The sequence below is a fragment of the Heteronotia binoei genome, chromosome 2 (assembly GCF_032191835.1).
Source record: "Heteronotia binoei isolate CCM8104 ecotype False Entrance Well chromosome 2, APGP_CSIRO_Hbin_v1, whole genome shotgun sequence".
NCBI lineage: Eukaryota > Metazoa > Chordata > Lepidosauria > Squamata > Gekkonidae > Heteronotia > Heteronotia binoei.
In genome coordinates, this window is record NC_083224.1 from 190,881,442 (window position 1) to 190,897,819 (window position 16,378).

The 16,378-nt window shown below is 54.3% G+C and overlaps 1 protein-coding gene across 1 annotated transcript in view; it reads left to right on the top strand.

The window, feature by feature from the left end:
- The window catches only part of EPS15L1 (epidermal growth factor receptor pathway substrate 15 like 1), a 38,221-nt gene extending 22,720 nt beyond the window's left edge, over nucleotides 1-15,501 (top strand). Inside the window, exons 15-23 of the mRNA XM_060232737.1 lie at nucleotides 3,769-3,966; nucleotides 5,448-5,612; nucleotides 7,106-7,235; nucleotides 7,342-7,392; nucleotides 7,756-7,886; nucleotides 7,993-8,053; nucleotides 8,436-8,518; nucleotides 9,641-9,773; nucleotides 15,287-15,501. Of these exons, the coding sequence (XP_060088720.1) occupies nucleotides 3,769-3,966; nucleotides 5,448-5,612; nucleotides 7,106-7,235; nucleotides 7,342-7,392; nucleotides 7,756-7,886; nucleotides 7,993-8,053; nucleotides 8,436-8,518; nucleotides 9,641-9,773; nucleotides 15,287-15,501 (1,167 nt within the window). The remainder of the gene's footprint in view (nucleotides 1-3,768; nucleotides 3,967-5,447; nucleotides 5,613-7,105; nucleotides 7,236-7,341; nucleotides 7,393-7,755; nucleotides 7,887-7,992; nucleotides 8,054-8,435; nucleotides 8,519-9,640; nucleotides 9,774-15,286) is intronic.
- The last annotated feature ends 877 nt before the right edge of the window (nucleotides 15,502-16,378 follow it).

Below are 16,378 nucleotides of genomic sequence, written 5' to 3' on the forward strand. Positions count from 1 at the left end.
TGAGGCCAGTCATGGACCTTCGGAATCTGAACAAGTTTATTGTGTACCAGAAGTTCAGAATGTCCACTCTGCAAACAATTCTGCCCCTCTTCAACCAAGGGGACTGAATGGCAACGCTGGACCTCAAGGATGCCTACTTCCATGTCAGTATCCATCCTGCGTTCAGACATTTTCTTCGGTTTGCCGTAGAATCTCAACACTTCCAATTCAAGGCCCTTCCGTTCGGTCTGTCCACTGCACCTCGGGTGTTCACGAAGATGATGAGCATTGTGGCTGCCCACCTCCGGCTTCGAGGGATAGTCGTCTTTCCATACATCGACGATTGGCTCCTCGTGGCGGAGTTGAAGGAGAGTTTGTCAAACCATATTGCCACTGCTCTTCGTCTTCTTCACACCTTGGGTCTGCAGGTCAGTTTGGAGAAATCACACCTTACTCCATCACGGATAGTTCAGTTCATAGGGGCTTTGCTGGATACGAACCTTCATCGCGCTTTTCTGCCTCAGCAGAGAGCGATGAACATTATCAACCTTGTCGAACTTCTGCAGAGTCAAAAGTGGGGCACGGTGCAGCAGCTGCAGCGGATGCTGGGACTGATGGCGGCAACTACAAGTGTGCTGCTCTTTGCGAAGCTGAGGATGAGAGGCCTACAACTTTGGTTTCTTCGTCACTTTCGATCGTTAAGGGACTCACCTCAAAAGAGGTTTGTAATTCCACCTGTGACACTTCAAACACTGCAGTGGTGGAAATCAAAGGACAACATTTGTCAGGGAGCTCCCTTCCACCTACCTGTACCAACAGTGACGATCACAACAGATGTGTCTTTATGGGGTTGGGGGGCCCACATGGACGCTCTGTGTGTGGGGGGCCCTTGGACTTTGAAATTGACTCACTGCCATATAAATTACCTGGAACTGCTGGCAGTTCATTTTGCTCTTCGATCCTTCTGCCCCATGGTGGCGGGGAAGGTTGTTGCTCTGCTAACAGACAATACCACTGCCCTGTGTTACATCAACAGACAGGGAGGGACAGTTTCTCGACAGCTCTGTGTGCTGGCACGGTGGTCAGAGTGCCTGGACTACGACATCTTCGTGAAAGCTGTGCATCTCCCAGGAGTGCTCAACCTGCAAGCAGATTCTCTCAGCAGGGGTGCTGTCCACCCGCACTTCTTATGATAGGAAGTGGCGGAAGTTTCTTCAGTTTTTAGTTGATCCTACAGTTTCGCCCCAGAGGGTGGGACTGCCGGTTATTTTTTGAGTTTTTGTTATCTCTGGTGGATGCTGGCCTTGTTTTTTCTTCCATTAAAGTTTATCTGGCAGCAATATCTGCGTTCCATGAACCAGTTGAGGGGCATTCAGTTTTTGCACACCCTTATTCTAAGAGATTTTTGAAGGGTTTGCTTAGGCTTCATCCTCCATCAAGATCACCCCCACAGTTGTGGGATTTGACTTTAGTGTAGGACAGGCTAACTCGGCATCCTTTTGAGCCAATGGCCACATGCTCGTTACAGCTTCTATCTTGGAAGACTGCTTTTTTGGTAGCCATCACATCAGCACACAGTGCAGGGGAGCTTACGGCTATGCATTGTGACTACCCATATCTAGCTTTTCAGGAGTCTGGAGTGTCCTTAGCTCCTGATATTTCCTTTCTCCCCAAGGTGGTTTCTCAGTTCCACCTTAACTTAGAAGTTTGGTTGCCCACGTATTATCCTACACCTTCCTCGGATGAGGAACGTAGGTTGCATGCTTTAGATGTTAAGCGTGCCTTATTGTTTTATTTGGGTCACTCCAAGAGTTTTCGTAAGGACCAGCATCTTTTTGTTTCTTATGCTGCTCCTAAGTTAGGTTCCAGAATCTCATCTCAGCAGCTTTCAAAATGGCTCACTGAGACTATTAAACTATGTTATTTGTTGGCTAAGAAGCCGTTACCTGGGCCTATTCGCGGACACTCTACAAGAGCGATGGCGACGTCCGTGGCGTTCCTGAAAGGCGTTTCCCTGACGGACATTTGCAAGGCTGCCACCTGGTCCTCTCCGCATGCCTTATGAAGCACTACGCATTGGACGTGCATGCTCTACAGAGGACTCGTCTGGGAGTTGCAGTGCTGCAAGCTGTTTCTTCTGGCTGACCGTCTCCAGGTATGTCTTGCTTGCTAATCTCCCATGAGTGTGAAGCACAGAGACCACGAAGAAGATAGGTTGCTTACCTGTAACTAGATCTTCGAGTGGTCATCTGTGCATTCACACTACCCGCCCTCCTTCCCAACTGCTGACGGTCTCCCTCCAGTAGGGGCTTCCAGCAGTCAGGAAGGAACTGGCAGGATCCTCGCGCCGATGCCGGCGAGCATGCGCACTGGGATGCCTGCGCATGCCCGTTGGTGCCGAGCGTGAAAAAATCCCAGGCTTTTTAGGTACCCATTCGGGGATCGGCGCAGGCGCTCTATCCCATGAGTGTGAATGCACAGATGACCACTCGAAGATCTACAGTTACAGGTAAGCAACCTGTCTTTCTTTTTACCATATGTGGTGGACATTTGAGACGGTGAAGGGTTATTGGAAAATGGTGCATGAAATATTACAGAAGATTGTGAAGACACAGATCCAGTTCAAACCAGAATTATTTTTATTGAACATGTTTCCTGAGGACTATTCCAAAGAAATGAGACATTTGTTGGCACATGTTAACACAGCAGCCAGGATTCTCTTGGCGCAGAGATGGAAATCTCAGGAAATTCCCACGAAAATGGACTTGGTGGGAAAAATTCTGGAAACAGCAGAGCTGGACTTTCTATCCCAGCTGTGGGCTGGGAGATCTAAAGAAGAAGCAAGAAAATATTGGATGAAATTTTATGCCTGGCTAGACACTCAAGACTTTAAGATTCTCTGGTGTTAACTTATTTCTCCCTTTTTTCCTGTATTTTATATTACAAAATTGCCTTTACTGGAATTGTCAGAACTTAATAATAACTTAAACAAAAGATTTATAGTATAAAATTTTAAAATGTTGATGATGTTTAGTGTAGACATAATAATATGAGACAATTTATGTAAAGAAAATATTGTAGACGTAAGCTTGTATTTTTTGAAAGTATTTTTTATGCAGAATAAGGTTAAAATGTATTGTACTCTCTATTCCCCCTATCCCCTACCCTTACTCTTTCTGAAACTAATAAAACTGTTTAAAATCGAAGGTTATTTCAGTTCTGTCTCTTCAAGGAACTCAGCCCTGCTGGCTGTTCTCGGCTCTTTCCAGTTGTTTCAACAACTGATCAGCCTAAGTACCCAGTCTTCACTCCTAACCGTTCAGTACTCAAGCTCCCACTGAACTCTCAGTCTCAAACCCTGGGGCATTTTACTTCCCTCAAAGCCATCTCTCAATTTGCTGTTCCCAGCTTCCAGGCTAATTTGCCTGAGTCCGTCGCAACTGTCTTTATAAATCCATACAGGAAAAAATCCTCTCTTTTATCTACAATTCATTTCTCTTATTCTTTAATCCCATAAATCCTCAGTTTATTTTTTTCGTTTCCTGCAAAAAGTCCATCAGCCTTTTCGCCAATCGAAAAAGTAAGTTTAGCCATCTCTGCTTATTCCATCATCTTCCATCACGCTGTGGGCATAGGTCATTTTGCGCTTCCTGAAGGATTTGGGCACGTTGTCAGCATGCAAAACAAGGAAGCCCTTTTTACATTTTTGGTAGCTTCTGTAAGCTCTCCCCCAACCACCCACCACCACCACTCTGGCGTCAGAACAATGTTGCACTGTTGCTGTTTCAGATTTCATCGTTAAAAATGCAGATTCAGTCCCAGGAGTCAGATCTAAAATCCCAGGAAGACGACATCAGTAGAGCAAAAGTGGAACTGAACCGGCTTCAGCAAGAAGAGACGCAGCTAGAGCAGAGCATCCAGGCTGGGAAAGTGCAGCTGGAGACCATCATAAAGTCTCTGAAATCGACTCAGGAAGAAATCAGTCAGGTAAGGTGTCTACGGCTCTTCTCCACCTGCTTTGTTTCAGTCGAGTTGAGGGCATTTCTACACAAGCCATTTCCCAGGAGACAAGTCTGTGCGGCCAAAACACAAACTTTGGAGGAGGAGGCCAGGTAGCTGTGTGAGGCAGCCAGAAGTTTTGTGCCAGCAGTTCCCACAAGCTGGGTTCCCGCCCTTGCCTCTTTGTGAGCGCCGATTGCCTTGCTCTGAGGGTGGCAGAAGTTCAACCTGACTGGATGGTTGACCTTTTTTGGCCGGGGTGTTTCTGGCTGGGCTCTGCAAGAGCCTGTGGCTCCACTCTGTCCAGGCCTTGAGGATTTTCTGGCCTCTCCTGGTGGTTTTCTGCCGTTTGTCATTCTGGCTTTCTGTGTCCTTCTGCCAGGTGTCGGACTAAGTGGGCCTGCCTGCTCCCAGAAGTTGAGTGCTGGGGGCATCTCCCTTGCTTAATGTTGCTTGTTCATTAGCTTTATTTACACTATCTATAGTCTGCCTTTTCCACAGTGACGCAAGGCAGATTACATGTATGGCGAGCCAGTAAAATCAACAGAGGGGGACATTCAGTAACCGACACATCAGGAACCACCAGAAAGAAGAATGCACATCACACACTAGGCGGGACAGAAAGTACATAACGGGATCCTACTTTTACAATAAGCTAGACGCGGCAGTAGAGACCACCAGTCCCAGTCATTTATCCAAGCAAGTTTGTGAAGCAGTTTGTATCATGCAGAGTTGGGAGTTCTCCTGACCTCCTTCCTCGGGCAGGGCCGTTCCAGCAGAACGCAGGTGTGTGCAGGCCTCAGGGATCGGTTTTGCCCATTGGCGGGTTGACATCTGACTGGAGCAAAGTCGTCGTCGTGGGGGCAGGGGGAAGAGCAGCTCCACAAATAAGAAGAGGGGCTCTGTGGGGTGACAGCCAGGCCCTCTTAACCTGAACCCAGTAGCAGATTTGGGGCAGGGGCAGCCAGTGGAGTGTTTGCAGAATGGGAGTCATTCCCCTCCCTCCAACTCTCCCCCATTAATAGCTGAGCCACAGCAGCCTGGGCCAAGCTGGAGTTTTGAGTGGGAAAGGAGGGGGTTCAGTTTTTTGAGGCTGAAATACTTGCAGCTTTTTCAGGAGCTAAAATCTTGCCTGTTCAGCATAATGAAGCCCACCCATCCCTTCTGCCAGTTTCCCGTATAAACATTTTGATGAACAGTGTAGCACTGCTGCCACGACTAGGTTTCTGAAAGGCCAGTGTCTTTTTGTAGATTGTGAAGCTGCAAAAGCTCTCTGGGCTGCAGGTCCAAGTGTTCTGTGTCGAACTGGAGTTGGGGGTGGGCAGCAGCAACTCTGTGTGACTCAGTAGCTGCCCTGAAAGGGCTGCTTCCCCAGCACTGGTAGAAAACAGGCCACTTCTGCAAGGCCTGGAAGCTGCTTGTGGCTGGGCTGGGCTGGCCGTGCCCATGGGACTGTGTCTTTCACGCAGGCCAGAAGCAAGCTTTCCCGGCTGCAAGAGAGCCGTCAGGAAGCCAGCAGGAGCATCGACCAATATACTGAGGCCCTGAATGGTATCCACAGCGGCAGCATGACCAACCTGGCCGACCTGAACGAGGGGAACCCCCAGAAGGACAAGGGCGGCTTTGGAAGCCTGGTAAGGATGCTGGGAGTTCAAGGAGAGCCAGTTTAGTGTCGTTGTTAAGTGCGTGGACTCTTATCTGGGAGAACCGGGTTTGATTCCCGACTCCTTCACTTGCAGCTGCCGGAATGGCCTTGGGTCAGCCATAGCTATCACAGGAGTTGTCCTTGAAAGGGCAGCTTCTGTCATAGCTCTCTCAGCCCCACCCACCTCACAGGGTGTCTGTTGTGGGGGAGGAAGGGAAAGGAGATTGAAGGCTGCTCTGAGACTCTCTCCTTGAAAGGGCAGCTTCTGGGAGAGCTCTCTCAGCCCCACCTGCTTCACAGGGTGTCTGTTTTGGGAGAGGAAGGGAAAGGAGATTGTAGGCCGCTCTGAGACTCTGTCCTTGAAAGGGCAGCTTCTGGGAGAGCTCTCTCAGCCCCACCCACCTCACAGGGTGTCTGTTGTGGGGCAGGAAGGGAGAGAAGATTGTAGGCATTTCTGAGACCCTGTCCTTGAAAGGGCAGCTTCTGGGAGCGCTCTCTCAGCCCCACCCACCTCACAGGGTGTCTGTTGTGGGGCAGGAAGGGAGAGGAGATTGAAGGCTGCTCTGAGACCCTGTCCTTGAAAGGGCAGCTTCTGGGAGAGCTCTCTCAGCCCCACCCACCTCACAGGGTGTCTGTTGTGCGGGGGGCGGGGGAAGGTAAAGGAGATTGTGAGCCTCTCTGAGACTCTTCGGATTGGAGGGCGGGATATAAATCCAATATCATCATCTTCTTCTTCAATTAGCCCGACCCAAAGAGAGAAGAAGGGCTTCCCTAACACCAGCAGAGGCAGATTTTTTTTTTTGGGGGGGGGGGGGGGGTTGGGGCTAGCGCAGAGCTTGAGCTGCTCTGTTCCACCCCGGGATGCCTGCCAGCAAAGGGGCTCCTCTGTCCACGGCTGCCGCACCCCAGATGGCAGGCAGATGCTCCCAGGCAGGTTTATGTGGGTCCCTGCCAAGGACACCAGACCCCTTCTGGCCAGGAGAGCACTGAGGAGCCTGTGCTGCGTTCAGGGACGTGAGCTCCTCTGCGGAGCCTGGGGCTTGGCTCGTCTTGCTCCCATTCACAGCGCTAAAGAATGTTGTTTGGCCGGGGGGGGGGCATGGGGGGAGAGATGCCACTTGCCGGGAGCCTGGCCTGCCTGCTGTTTCCGTTCGTCATCTCTTTAGTGCATTTAGAGCCATAGGAAGGAATACAGCGCGGCGGTGAAATCGCCGCAATATATATAACCAAGAAAATGAGCATGGCATTGTAATATATTAGTTTTTTGGTAACACGTAGCCATAATGATGGATTCATGTCAGCTGCAGTCCAGTGGCACCTTCGAAGCCAAGGAAGTTGAATGCTGGGTAGAAGCATTTCTGTGCCCATAGCCGTAACGACACTTTGAACCGTCGGCATGTCAAAGCCCTGAGAGGGCAGGCTGCCGTGTGCAGGGTTTGGCAGCTCCCCCAGACTCAGGCCCATTTCCATGTCTGCTGACAGGACGACCCGTTCAAGAGCAGGGCCCTGCTGTTCAGCAGCAACGCCCAGGAGCTGCAGCCAGCAGACCCCTTCCAGGCTGAAGACCCCTTCCGGTCGGACCCCTTCAAAGGAGCAGACCCCTTCAGAGGCAGTAAGTATTGCCGGGAGGGAGGGAGGCAGCCAGAAAGGAGCCGCTTCAGCATCCGCTCTGCCTCGCCCACTGACTGCCGCATTCTCTCTCTCTCTGCTTTACCCAGGTGATCCATTCCAGAATGACCCTTTTGCAGAGCAGCCGCCTGCAGCAGCCGGTAAGCCTCCGTGTCCTTTTCTGTAGGTCCCTGGTCTTTTTTTCCTCGTTGGGAGAAGGGAGCCCAGAGGCTGAAATTGGCTGTGCCTCCCCAAAGAAGATGGATGAGATGTGGTTAGATACTGTGTCCACAGGGGAGGGCACTAGAATCCCTTGTACCAGCAGGCTTCTGTTCCCAGGAACTGAGGAATCTGACCGTGGGGAGGAGGAAGGGGCAGGGCTCTGTCCCCCCCCCCCCCCCTTCAGATTGAACCACTGGGACTCAGTTAAGGTCTGATAGGGCAGAAAGGGGAAGAGGCCTCCCTTCTGGAAGGACGGAGGCGTCTCTGTGCTGTTAACTGCTGTGCTGTGACTCTTCTGCCAGATCCGTTTGGAGGAGATCCATTTAAAGAAAGCGACCCATTCCAGACTTCTGTGCCAGAGGATTTCTTTAAGAAGCCTGAGAAAAGTGATCCGTTTGTCTCTGACCCATTCTCAAAAAACCCCTCGAGTAAAGTAAGGACGCTGGGCCAGCTGGGAGCTCTGTGGTGGGCAGGGGTCGGCCCTTCCCTCCCGGGATGCCCACGATGGGTGACCCTTTCCTTCTGCCCCTGTGTTTTAGACTCACGGCTTCGAGCACTCCGACCCATTCATGACATCCGGCCTCCCTTTGAAAGGCCCAGGTAGGAGCAAAGGCCTTCTGGGCTGCTTGTTGTTTTCTCGTGGGCCACTGCAAATTCACGGCGGCCTTTTTCTCCCTCCCTTCAGCTGTGCTGCTTGCAGCCTGCTCATACTTGCAGAAGCCACCCGGTAGGGGGTGGGGTGGGGTGGCGGTGCTTCAAGCTCTGCCCCAGCCTGCCATTTGGGCTTTGCCTCTAAGGCCGGGTCTGCCATGGTCCCGGGGCTCAGCTGCAGGCTGCTCCCGAGATGCTCCTGCTCAGCCAGCCCGGCCCCGGCAGCCCTGCGAGGGAGGGAGAGAGGGAGGGGTGCCAGCGTGGCAGAGCATCCAGGCCCAGCCCTGCCAGGGAGACGCTTAAAAGAAGCTTGTTAACATTTTGGTTTCAGATCTTTTTGGGACCTTGGATCCCTTTGGCAGTGGTGCTTTCAATAGCAACGAAGGATTTGCAGATTTTAGCAGAATGTCAAAGGTGAGTTTCTTCCAAAGGACTGGTACTTCTTGAAGAGGGCCAGTCCTCTTTCCACAGTGAACGGAGGTATTCCAGCTTGATCTGGTGCCTTTTCAGGAAGGGGTTTTTTTTGCTGTGGCAGTTTCCCTTCCTCCTCTACGCAGGTGAGGGGATAAAAGGGCCCTTGTGCCAATAACTTGATGCTAGAGATGTCCTTTGCCTTTGGACAGATCCTAAGTAGGCCCCTCGTTGGCCATGAAACCCACTTGGGGGGCTCTGAGTAGATCACTGTCCACCTCGTAGTCTTTCGGCACTTGACAAGAGGCTCGCAAGGAGTGTTTTCTCCCACTAGGTGGCAGTGTCTGCCCTGGTCACGGGAGGGGGTGGGGTGCAGCTCCTGCATACAAAACCACAGGTGGTGGCTGCAAGATGCTCCTTCTGCAGTGCCAGGCTGGTGCTGAGCTCCACCGGTGAGCAGTGCCCAAATTCCTTTGAAAAATCTTTCCAGCTTCCTGCGTCTGTTTCTCTGGGGTTGCCTGTTCTTCCTGAACTGTAAAGGGCGGCGGGGGGGAGGGGGGGGTTGGCTTTGGGCTGCCTCTTGTTCTCAGAGCGAAGGAGCAGTCAGGCATGATGTGAAGCCTGGCGCTGGGGGAGAGTGGAGCCTCTGCTCGGACACACAAGCCAGCCTGGAGCATTTCCCCGCAGGTGTTTGCCTCTCCCACGGGGCAGTGCCTCTCATCAGGTTTGAAACACCCGAAAGTTTCACGAGCCCTTGGCCACAGAGCGCAAAGAAGGAGCTGCTTTGTAAAAACTCACACAAAAGCTGCCCTCTGCTGATACTGCCCACGGGTTGATCCAGCAAGGGTAGGCTGTTCTTCGGGGCCTTTGCCTTCCCACCCACCTGATCCTTGGAAGTGGAGATGCTGCACCCCGCAGCCTTCCTAGCTGTGTTTGGGTTCTCCCAACTCCCCCGTGCTGAGCTGTGTGGCTCAGTCCTAGCAGACAGCTGGGCTGCCCGGAGGAGTGCCTTTGCCCCGCGAGGGAGCGTCACTGCAGAGCGCTGCCTGGGCGGGCTTCTTTGGCTCCCTCCCTCCGCAACAACAGCAGCCTGAACCTACCTCTGCTCTGGGCTCTTTCTTGCAGCCTCCAGCTCCAGATCTGTTCAACTCCTCTGCCGGAGGGGGCGGCTTTTCAGACGACCCCTTTAAGAGTAAGCCAGACACACCTGCTCTGCCACCAAAGAAGAACATGCCCCCCAGGCCCAAGTTGCCGAGCGGTAAGTCCTCCTCCGGAACCTGCAGCAGGGGAGAGGGGGCGTGGCTTCTCCCGCAAGGTGGCCTGGGCTCCCTGCCCCTTCGGCCTGGGTGTCGTGAAGGGCTCGGGCAGATGCTGCAGGGCTGTGCTGAAGGCAGCTGCCTTGGCATGCCGGAACGAGAGGTTCCTTCATTTCTTCAGCCTGGTCATGTTCAGCTGGGGATGAATGCAGCACTTACTCAAAGGCCAGCCAGTCGACGCTTTTTCTTGGGGTCCTCTTGCAGTGGCAATGCCTGGTTTGTGCGTCTGCGTGCATCTGACGTTTTCAGGAGGCGGTGTCTTACATTCAGAACTGTCTTCCTTTTGAGTAAGGATGATAATGTGTTTTTAAAACAAAAATCCACTTCAGTTATATTCTTTCAACCCCCTGGGGGCCCAGAGCGGCTTCCCTCCTCCTCCTCTCCTCCGTTTTACACGGGAGGGGAGGGACGGTGGCTCAGTGGTAGAGCATCTGCTTGGGAAGCAGAAGGTCGCAGGTTCAATCCCCGGCATCTCCAACTAAAAGGGTCCAGGCAAATAGGTGTGAAAAACCTCCGCTTGAGACCCTGGAGAGCCGCTGGCAGTCTGAGGAGACAATACTGACTTTGATGGACCAAAGGTCTGATTCAGTATAAGGCAGCTTCATATGTTCATATGTACACTTATAACAGCCCTGTGAGGCGGGCGAGGATGAGAGGGTGGCTTCCCTGGTACAAGTGGAGGTTTTGAACCCAGATCCTAGTCTGGCGTGTGAACCGCCGTGCCACGCTTGCTGTCAGAAATGTGGGGTGACCCCTTTTTTTAACTGAGTGCTTTGCTGCAATGACAACCCTGGCTGGATGGCACTCAGGTGAGGCTGCGGCGCCCAGCGTGCCAGGGCCAGCAGGGGGGAGGAGAAGCCCAGCTGCTCTGGCTCTGCAGCTGTCCCCCCACCCCACCCCAGCAGCCCTCACTTCTCAGCAGGGCATGAGCGCTGGCCATTCATGGACTTCTCCCCACCGCCCCCTCCGCCGTCGATATGTCCGATACCCTTTGAGAACGATCAAAGCCCCCGGGCATCACTTCTTGCCACGGCAGGTTCCGCAGCCAGATTGTTGGCCTGTCCTGAGTCCTCCTGCCTGTTTTCTTTCCCTGGGTGGCCTGGAGGTGGTGGGATGTAAGAGAAGGAGCCCTTCTCTCCCCCCCCCCCCCACAGCCACCCAGGGATGGTTGGAGAAGCCCTGCGGGCCTGGCCAGTTCCCCTCTGGCGCTCCAGGGCTAGTTAGTGGCTGGTGTTGCTTGGCGGGAAAGGCACGCCTCCCAGGAAGCCCCCAGACTTTTGTGCCATGAACGCTAGCCTACTGGGGGGGGGGTGTTCATAGACGCCTTAGAGCAGTTGCTGCCCCTCCGGTGGGGGAAGCAGAAGAAGAATATATTGGATTTATATCCCGCCCTCCACTCCGAAGAGTCTCAGAGCGGCTCACAGTCTCCTTTCCCTTCCTCCCCCACAACAGACACCCTGTGAGGTAGATGAAGATATTGGATTTATATCCCACCCTCCATTCCGAAGAGTCTCAGAGCGGCTCACAATCTCCTTTATCTTCCTCCCCCACAACAGACACCCTGTGAGGTAGATGAAGATATTGGATTTATATCCCGCCCTCCACTCCGAAGAGTCTCAGAGCGGCTCACAGACTCCTTTCCCTTCCTCCCCCACAACAGACACCCTGTGAGGTGGGTGGGGCTGGAGAGGGCTCTCACAGAAGCTGCCCTTTCAAGGACAACTCCTGCCAGAGCTCTGGCTGACCCAAGGCCATTCCAGCAGGTGCAAGTGGAGGAGTGGGGAATCAAACCCGGCTCTCCCAGTTAAGAGTCTGCACACTTAACCACGACACCAAACTGGCTCTCCAGGTGGGGGAAGAGGCAGGGGGTGGGGAGCTGTGTGTCCCCCGGGGGGGGGGCCTGTCTCCAGGCATCTCTAGCCTGAGCCGGGGGAGGGGGGGAGCTTGGTTTTTTGTGCTGGCCTGGGAGGGGGTGTGGTCATATTTGGGGGGGGGGTTGTCCTGGTTGTGTTTGGCCTCTGCTGCAACCAGCCAGCCAGGAGGAGCCGCCCACTTGTCGGGGTTGCCGGTTTGTTGTTTGCTGAGAGGAATCTGTCAGCGCTCACCCCGGGCTTCTTTCTAGGTGAAATATGTCGAGTCCTCAAAGAGAGAAACAGATTTTTGTTTCCGAGCGCAGGAAGTGTGTGTGTGGAGGGGTGGGGGGTGTCAGTGATTGTCAGTCAGCTCAGTCTCTCTGGGCTGCTGCGACCGTGGGACCAGCGGCACCAGCTCCACCCTGAGCCACTTCCTCTCGCGGCATCCTTCGCACTGCGGTTAGAGCCGCCCTGCTGTTGCTCTCCGGCAAGATCGAGGCACAACCTTTGCCAGGCCAGGGGATTCAAGAAGCTGCCTCTCCTTTGACCTGCACCAGAATTGGGGGGGGGGCACTTTTATCTCCCCTTTACCCAAAATGCCTTGGGGGTACGAGTGTCCCAGCCAGGCCTTGTGCTCTGTGTCCTGGCCTCATGTGATGCCGGGGAGGGGGGGGGTTTTGCCTGCCTCTGCCTCGTGTTTTCTGTGCTGCTGAGAGCGAGGCCCATGGTGCCGGCGTGGGGCAGAAGCACTGGGGAGACCCCTTGGCCACAGTGAGGAGCAGGGCAGGCCGGAGGAGGGCAGAAGGGTGGGAAACAGCTCCCCGTGGCAAGCAGGTCTCTCCAAAGGGGACCAAGGAAGGAGAGTCAGCCTTGCAGGATGCTAGAGGGCAAAGGGGCCAACATAAGAACATAAGAGAAGCCATGTTAGATCAGGCCAATGGCCCATCCAGTCCAACATTGTGTGTCACATAAGAACATCAGAGAAGCCCTGTTGGATCAGACCAATGGCCCATCCAGTCCAACACTCTGTGTCACATAAGAACATAAGAGAAGCCATGTTGGATCAGACCAATGGCCCATCCAGTCCAACACTCTGTGTCACATAAGAACATAAGAGAAGCCATGTTAGATCAGGCCAATGGCCCATCCAGTCCACCAACATTCTGTGTCACACAGCGGCCAAATATATATATATATATCTATATATATGCACACACACACACTGTGGCTAATAGCCACTGATGGACCTCTGCTCCATATTTCTATCTAAACCCCTCTTGAAGGTGGCCATGCTTGTGGCCACCGCCACCTCCTGTGGCAGTGAATTCCACATGTTAATCACCCTTTGGGTGAAGAAGTACTTCCTTTTATCCATCTTAACAATTTCATCGAATGCCCACGAGTTCTTGTATTGTGAGAAAGGGAGAAAAGGACTTCTTTCTCTGCTTTCTCCATCCCATGCATTATCTGTGAGTCTGTGCAAGCTGCTTGCTGGCCCTTCCGCGCATTCACTCTGCAGCCTGCCGGGCCTGGAAGGTGCTTCGCTTCCCCCTCTGACGATGCATGACAAGCACTGCTTTGTTCTGCGGCAAAGCAGCCGGCCTCCCTCTTGCGGTTGCAGAGAAGGCCACATGGCCTGCTTTCCTCAGCAGCATCCTGAAGCAGGCCGAGCCAGGGCAATGCGCTCGCTGCAAAGCACCAAGAGAAGGCGAGGGCAGGGGGTGTCCCTGTACAGGTGGGAGCATCACAGGTGTGCACTTCCAGAAGGCTTGGCTGCCAGGGCTTCCTCAAGTAGCTTCTGAGCCCGGTGGCCCTGGCTGGCCTGCTGCTGGCCGGCTGCTCTTCTTTCACAGGGGGGCATCTTGAAGCGGAGGGCCTGGGCTCCCCTCCCACTCGAGGGCTGAGATAGCAACACCTTCCATAACAGGCAGAAGTGACAAGGATTTGGCTAAGCAAACACCCTGTAGCTGTATCGGGTCGCCTGGCAAAATTCAGGAGGCAGTAAAATGAAACTTTTATTGTAGAGTTTGTTCACAGTATAGGATGCAGGCTTGTTCCTCCTGCTCTGTAGACTGAAAATAAGAGGGAGGGGCCACGTACCTTTTGGGAAAGGGCCAGGGATTTGTTTCAGGCTTGAAATACTAGGAGAGAGAACCCCTTTGTCCTCTCTCACCTTAGACCGAGGTGTGGCGGGAAGACAGAGAGGCCGTGCTTACGTTTCTAGAGAGACTGCCCTACACTGGGCAGGTAAAATGTGTGGCCCAAGAATGGATCAGAGTGGCCGGCCGGAGAGGTGACTGCAGTGGCCAAGGTGAGCTCAGAGCACGTCCAGAGCCCGAGGCCCTGCGGGGCAGGGATGTCTCAGGCCGGCCGGCCAGTCAGCCTCAGTGGGGCTCTTTTGCGATCAGCTTGCAGAGTGAACTGTCTGCTGAGCCCTGGATTAGTTTTGCTCCTTGAGATGGTGCTAGCGACTTCTCTTGTCATCCCGCGTCTGTCGTCGTCATCCGCCTTCCCAGGATCTGGGCGGGAGGGGGCTGCTGGGAAGTGTGCCTTGTGAGGATGGTCGGCAGCTGGGGGAAGACAGAGGAGTGATGGGAAGTGTCTCTGGCCCAGAGGAGAGTAGGGGCCGCCAGAGCAATGGCACCTGCCAGGAGGCTTGGGGAGGGATCGAGACCGGCCAGCATCCTTCTCGCTGGCCAAAGGGCTCCCTCCTCCTTCTAGAGAGCTGGGGTGGCTGCTGAGCTGGGCCCCGTAAGCAGAGGTGGGGGAGGAAGCTGTGTTCTGCAGACCAGGAGGGGGGAGGCAGAGCCTGCAAGGGACCTTCGACCTCCTTCTCTGCCTGAAAGGGGAAGTGGCAAAGAGGCCCAGATGGGCACAGCTGGGCCAGAGACTCTGGAGGGGGGAGCCCAGTCTTGCTGCTGTGCTCTCCCCTCTCTTCCCCCCCCCCCAAAGGGTGCCCTGGCAGGGCCGGCTGGAGGAAAAGCTGCTGTTCTATAGCTTGGGGTTTGCTGAAGTGAGCCTTCCGGGCGGGCGGCGTGTGCCGCTTGAGCAACTGCTGGAACTGTTGTGGTTTCACAGGAGGGATCTGCTTTGCCCTTGGGCGGGGGGGAGAGCCTGTTTCCCCAAATCTCGGAGCAGGCTGAGGGGCTGCAGGCTGAGGAGGCGGCTGGGCTTCTTTCCAGAGTTCCCACCCCGAGGCCTCTGGCTTGGGGGAAGCTGGGCCAGAGCTGGGCGGGGAGTGTGGGGGGAGAGACTTCTTGGTGCCTCTTCCGTGGGTGCCTTGTTTCCCCAGCAGCCAGGTGGGTCTCGATATGGGGGTGGGGACTGTTGGGGGAGGGGCACTGAAGCCTGCAAGAGAAGCGCCCTGCTGAGAGTCTTCTGTGTTCTGCCTTTCTCTGCCAAGCCATCCTCTTTGGCCAATGCAGCCTAGCCAGTTCCAAGAGCTTGGGGGGGGGTGCTTCTGGGGCTAGAGGCAGATGGTGGACATTTTTCCTTCCTGGGGGAGGGAGGGATTTTTTTTCCCTGTGGTAATTCCCTTTCTTCCTTTCTTTCTTTCTTTTTTCCCCCCTCCCTCCTCCTCCTTTTTCTCTCAACCCTTCCAGGTAAAAGTACTCCTGTAAGTCAACTTGGGTCTTCCGAGTTTGTCAAGCCCCCCGATCCATTCCAGCCGTTTGGCTTTGACAGCAGTGACCCGTTTCAGAGTAAAAAGGGGTTTGGGGACCTATTTAGTGGAAAGGACCCGTTTGCTCCTTCCTCTTCAAGTAAACCTTCTAAAGACTCTTCCCTTGGGTTTGCTGACTTCAGCTCTGTAAGTTAAACTCCTTCTCCATCGGCCACTCTCTGCTCCTGGCGGCACCCTGGTCTGGGCCTTCTTTTTTGCGAGGGGGAGGTGTTTCTGTTTCACCCCCACCCCCACTGCCTTTCCACTGCCTGGTTTCTCTTAGTCCGGGGGGAGGGGGGCGGGGGGGCTGCCTGCTTGCCTTTCCTGCTAGTTAGCGCTGTATTAATCTGTCTGTTACAGACTGACTTGCCAATAAAAGAGCAGTGCGTTTGATGCCGCTTGCCAGAGAGGTTTGTCTGCTTGCTTCCATCCAGCGTTGTCTCTTTGTTCCCTTCCCTTCCGGCAGGACTGGCCTGGGGGACGGGGCTGTTGCAGTGAGGTTGGGCTGGGTGGGGGGGTGCAGCTTTGCAGCTTCTGCTAACGACCCTGCTTCCAAACCAGAGGCTCTTTGGCTCCGAAGCGTAGCAGCTTCGCATGTGCCCAGTCCTCCGTTCAACCCCTGCCGTTTTCCGTTGGAGGCAGCTCTCTGGTCGCTGGTGTTGTGAGCAGCTGCATTGGAGTGGAGGAGCCCAGCGAGCTGTCCAGAGCCCAAGCTCCCTCCGTCACATGGCAGGAACTTTGACTCTGCACGGCTCCCCCCCCCCCCCGCCGTCTCTCTGGCCTGTGGACTGCAGTCTTGCCAACCAGCTCTCAGCTCTCCCTGGCGTTTGGCGGGGGGGGGGGGGGAGTGAATGATCTTGAGCCAGGTGGACTTGGCTGGTGGCATCGGAAGATGCTCCCAGAAGTACTTTCAAGGGAAGTGCACAAACCCCTCCAAGTGCAGGGTGACTGTGTGCACTTCAGATTTGACCTTGCCGTTGTGAGAATTGGCTTGGTTCAGAAAGGCAAAGAACATGGTGACACCTGGGGGGGG